Here is a 2425-nt window from a genome sequence, read left to right on the forward strand (position 1 = left end):
CCAGGCGCTGGGCATGGAGGTTGTCATGGTCCCTGGCAAAGGACCCACATTTACAGAGCCCCTGAAGGAGGTGGAGGATCTGCTGAAACTGCGACAGAAGGTGGACGTGACTGCGGAGCTGGGTTACGTCTTCCAGGCCATCACACTGACACGACACAGCCTGGAGGGCAGGGTGCCCCTCATCGGCTTTCTCCGGGCGCCTGGCAAATGTGGCTCCTACATGTGGGCTTCCCAGCTGGGCTTCTCTCCTCTTTCTTCTGGGGTGACACTGGCCATGACACCCTCAGAACTGTGGGTGCTATAGTGGTACGTAGGTGGGAGATGTTCAGTGCAGGAGCAGCTGTGCCTGAGACTCTGGGGTGCTGAGAGGTCCTACCTTCAGCACTGTGACCGGCCCCTCATGTCTTCTTCCATCTCCATCACCCTCCTCATTCCACTCCTCTCCTTCCCGCAGTGGACGCTCATGTCCTACATGATTGAAGGTGGCGGCTCCACTACAATGGCCAAGGCCAAGAGCTGGCTCTACCGTCACCCCGAGGCAAGCCACCGACTGCTACGGCTGCTGGCCGATGTCATCACTGACTACCTGGTGGGGCAGGTGGCTGCTGGAGCGCAGGTGTGTCCTGGTGCATGGGGTCAGGGCCAAGTGGGAAGGCAGGAACTGGGGACAGGGAGCAGAGAGGGTCCAGCTTCTGGGAGGAGGAGGAGGGACTGAGGTGCGCCTCTCCCAGCCCCATGTCCCCGGCAGGCGCTCCAGCTGTTTGAGTCCCATGCGGGGCACCTGGGCCCGGAGCAGTTTCAGGACTTCGCCCTGCCTTACATCCGAGACATCGCCCAGGCTGTCAAGAGCAAACTGAAGGAGGAGGCGCTGCCCCTGGTGCCTATGGTGAGTTGGGGCTGCCTGGGTTGACCCTGGCATCTGGGGGCTGCTGGAGAGGGGTGACTCCCCCAGTCTAGCCTGTGGAGAGGGGCCTGACCCATAGCGAAGTTACTGCCCATCTCCTCCCTCCTCAGATCATCTTTGCAAAGGATGCGCACTACGCGCTGCGTGACCTGGCCCATGCTGGTTACGAGGTGGTCGGTCTCGACTGGACCATCCGGCCCCAGGAAGCTCGGTAAGAGTCTGGCAGAGCGCTCAGGTGCCTGGGCAGCACCCTGGGCTGGGTACCCTGACCTCTTCCTCTGCCCTGAGCCATCCCAGGCCTGGAGATTTCTGCTCCAGAGGTGGGGATATTTGGGGCCCCATGCTATGTGGAGCTCACATCAACCAGGGGCTGCACTGAGGGGTCCCGTGTGCCCTGCGGCGGGGGGTGCAGGCACCCCGATGTCCCCAGCCTCTGCCCCCCAAAAAAAAACCCCTGCTTCCTCCCTGCTGCAGTGTACAGACAGGGAAAGATGTCACCCTGCAAGGGAACCTGGATCCCTGTGCTCTCTATGCACCCAAGGTGAGCTGTAGCCATTGCCAGCAATGGGGGCTAAATCCAGCCTGTGTTAAAGGCCTCCTGCCTCAGTTTTCGCACCTGCAGTGCTGGCTTGTGTCCCAGCAGTTCCCCAGGCTGGCTGGGGACTGGTGGGGGTGGAGTACCCTGGGCTGGATGGGGCTGACACATGGTTTCCCACCGTGCCTACAGGAGAAGATTGGCGAGCTGGTTAAGAAGATGCTGGAGGGTTTTGGGACCCAACGCTACATTGCCAACCTGGGCCACGGCCTCTACCCCGACATGAGCCCCGAGCACGTGGGTGCCTTCGTGGAGGCCGTACACACTCATTCCCGCCACATCAACAAGCACAGCTGAGCCTGAGGGCTTGGGGACAGGACTCCGCTTTGGGCACAGTCACACCTAGTAGCATGTTGTCACAGGGCTCGCTCCAGGCTGGGCTGCAGCATTAAACCAGCACCTTCTCCGCAGCAGCCGTGTGGCTCTGGCTGGGGGGACGGGGAACTGGATGGCCCTGGAGAAGATGGGCAGTGATGGCAGCCTGGCAGTGGGGCATGTGAGGTCGGGGGAGCCCCTGAGCCCCATCCTGCAGGTCAGAATGGGGAAACGGGGATGCCAGCAAAGTGGGGAGGATGCCTCTCCCTGCCAGGCTGCGCAGCGTTGCGGCAAGGGCTTGTGCGAGAGGATGTGAGCCTGGAGCAGAATAGGCATCTCCTGGCACTCCGGATGTGCTCAGCCCTGCTAGGGCAGAAGGGCTGCACGAGGCTGGCAGGGTCACAGCCTGGGCGCTGGGGGCTTGCAGCCCACCGCTGCCACAAGCTCAGCGTGAGCAGTGCCACAGTCCTGCTCAGGTGGGAATAGGCAACATGACATCGACCCAGGGCATCCCCGAGTGGGTGGGAGACCCAGCAGCACTCACCTGGGGGACAGCCAGCCACATGGCAGGAGCCCTCCAGACACTAGCACCACCAGCACCCTGCCACACT

The 2425-nt window shown here is 62.2% G+C and overlaps 1 protein-coding gene across 1 annotated transcript in view; it reads left to right on the forward strand.

The window, feature by feature from the left end:
• The window catches only part of UROD (uroporphyrinogen decarboxylase), a gene marked incomplete at its 5' end in the record, with an annotated part of 2430 nt that extends 521 nt beyond the window's left edge, over window positions 1-1909 (forward strand). The window contains 6 exons of the mRNA XM_009586638.1: window positions 5-201; window positions 454-616; window positions 749-886; window positions 1015-1115; window positions 1379-1445; window positions 1632-1909. Coding sequence (XP_009584933.1) covers window positions 5-201; window positions 454-616; window positions 749-886; window positions 1015-1115; window positions 1379-1445; window positions 1632-1796 — 831 coding nt within the window. The remainder of the gene's footprint in view (window positions 1-4; window positions 202-453; window positions 617-748; window positions 887-1014; window positions 1116-1378; window positions 1446-1631) is intronic.
• Between the last annotated feature and the right edge of the window lie 516 nt (window positions 1910-2425).

The sequence above is a fragment of the Fulmarus glacialis genome, unplaced genomic scaffold, assembly GCF_000690835.1.
Source record: "Fulmarus glacialis isolate BGI_N327 unplaced genomic scaffold, ASM69083v1 scaffold26931, whole genome shotgun sequence".
NCBI classification, from domain to species: Eukaryota; Metazoa; Chordata; class Aves; order Procellariiformes; family Procellariidae; genus Fulmarus; species Fulmarus glacialis.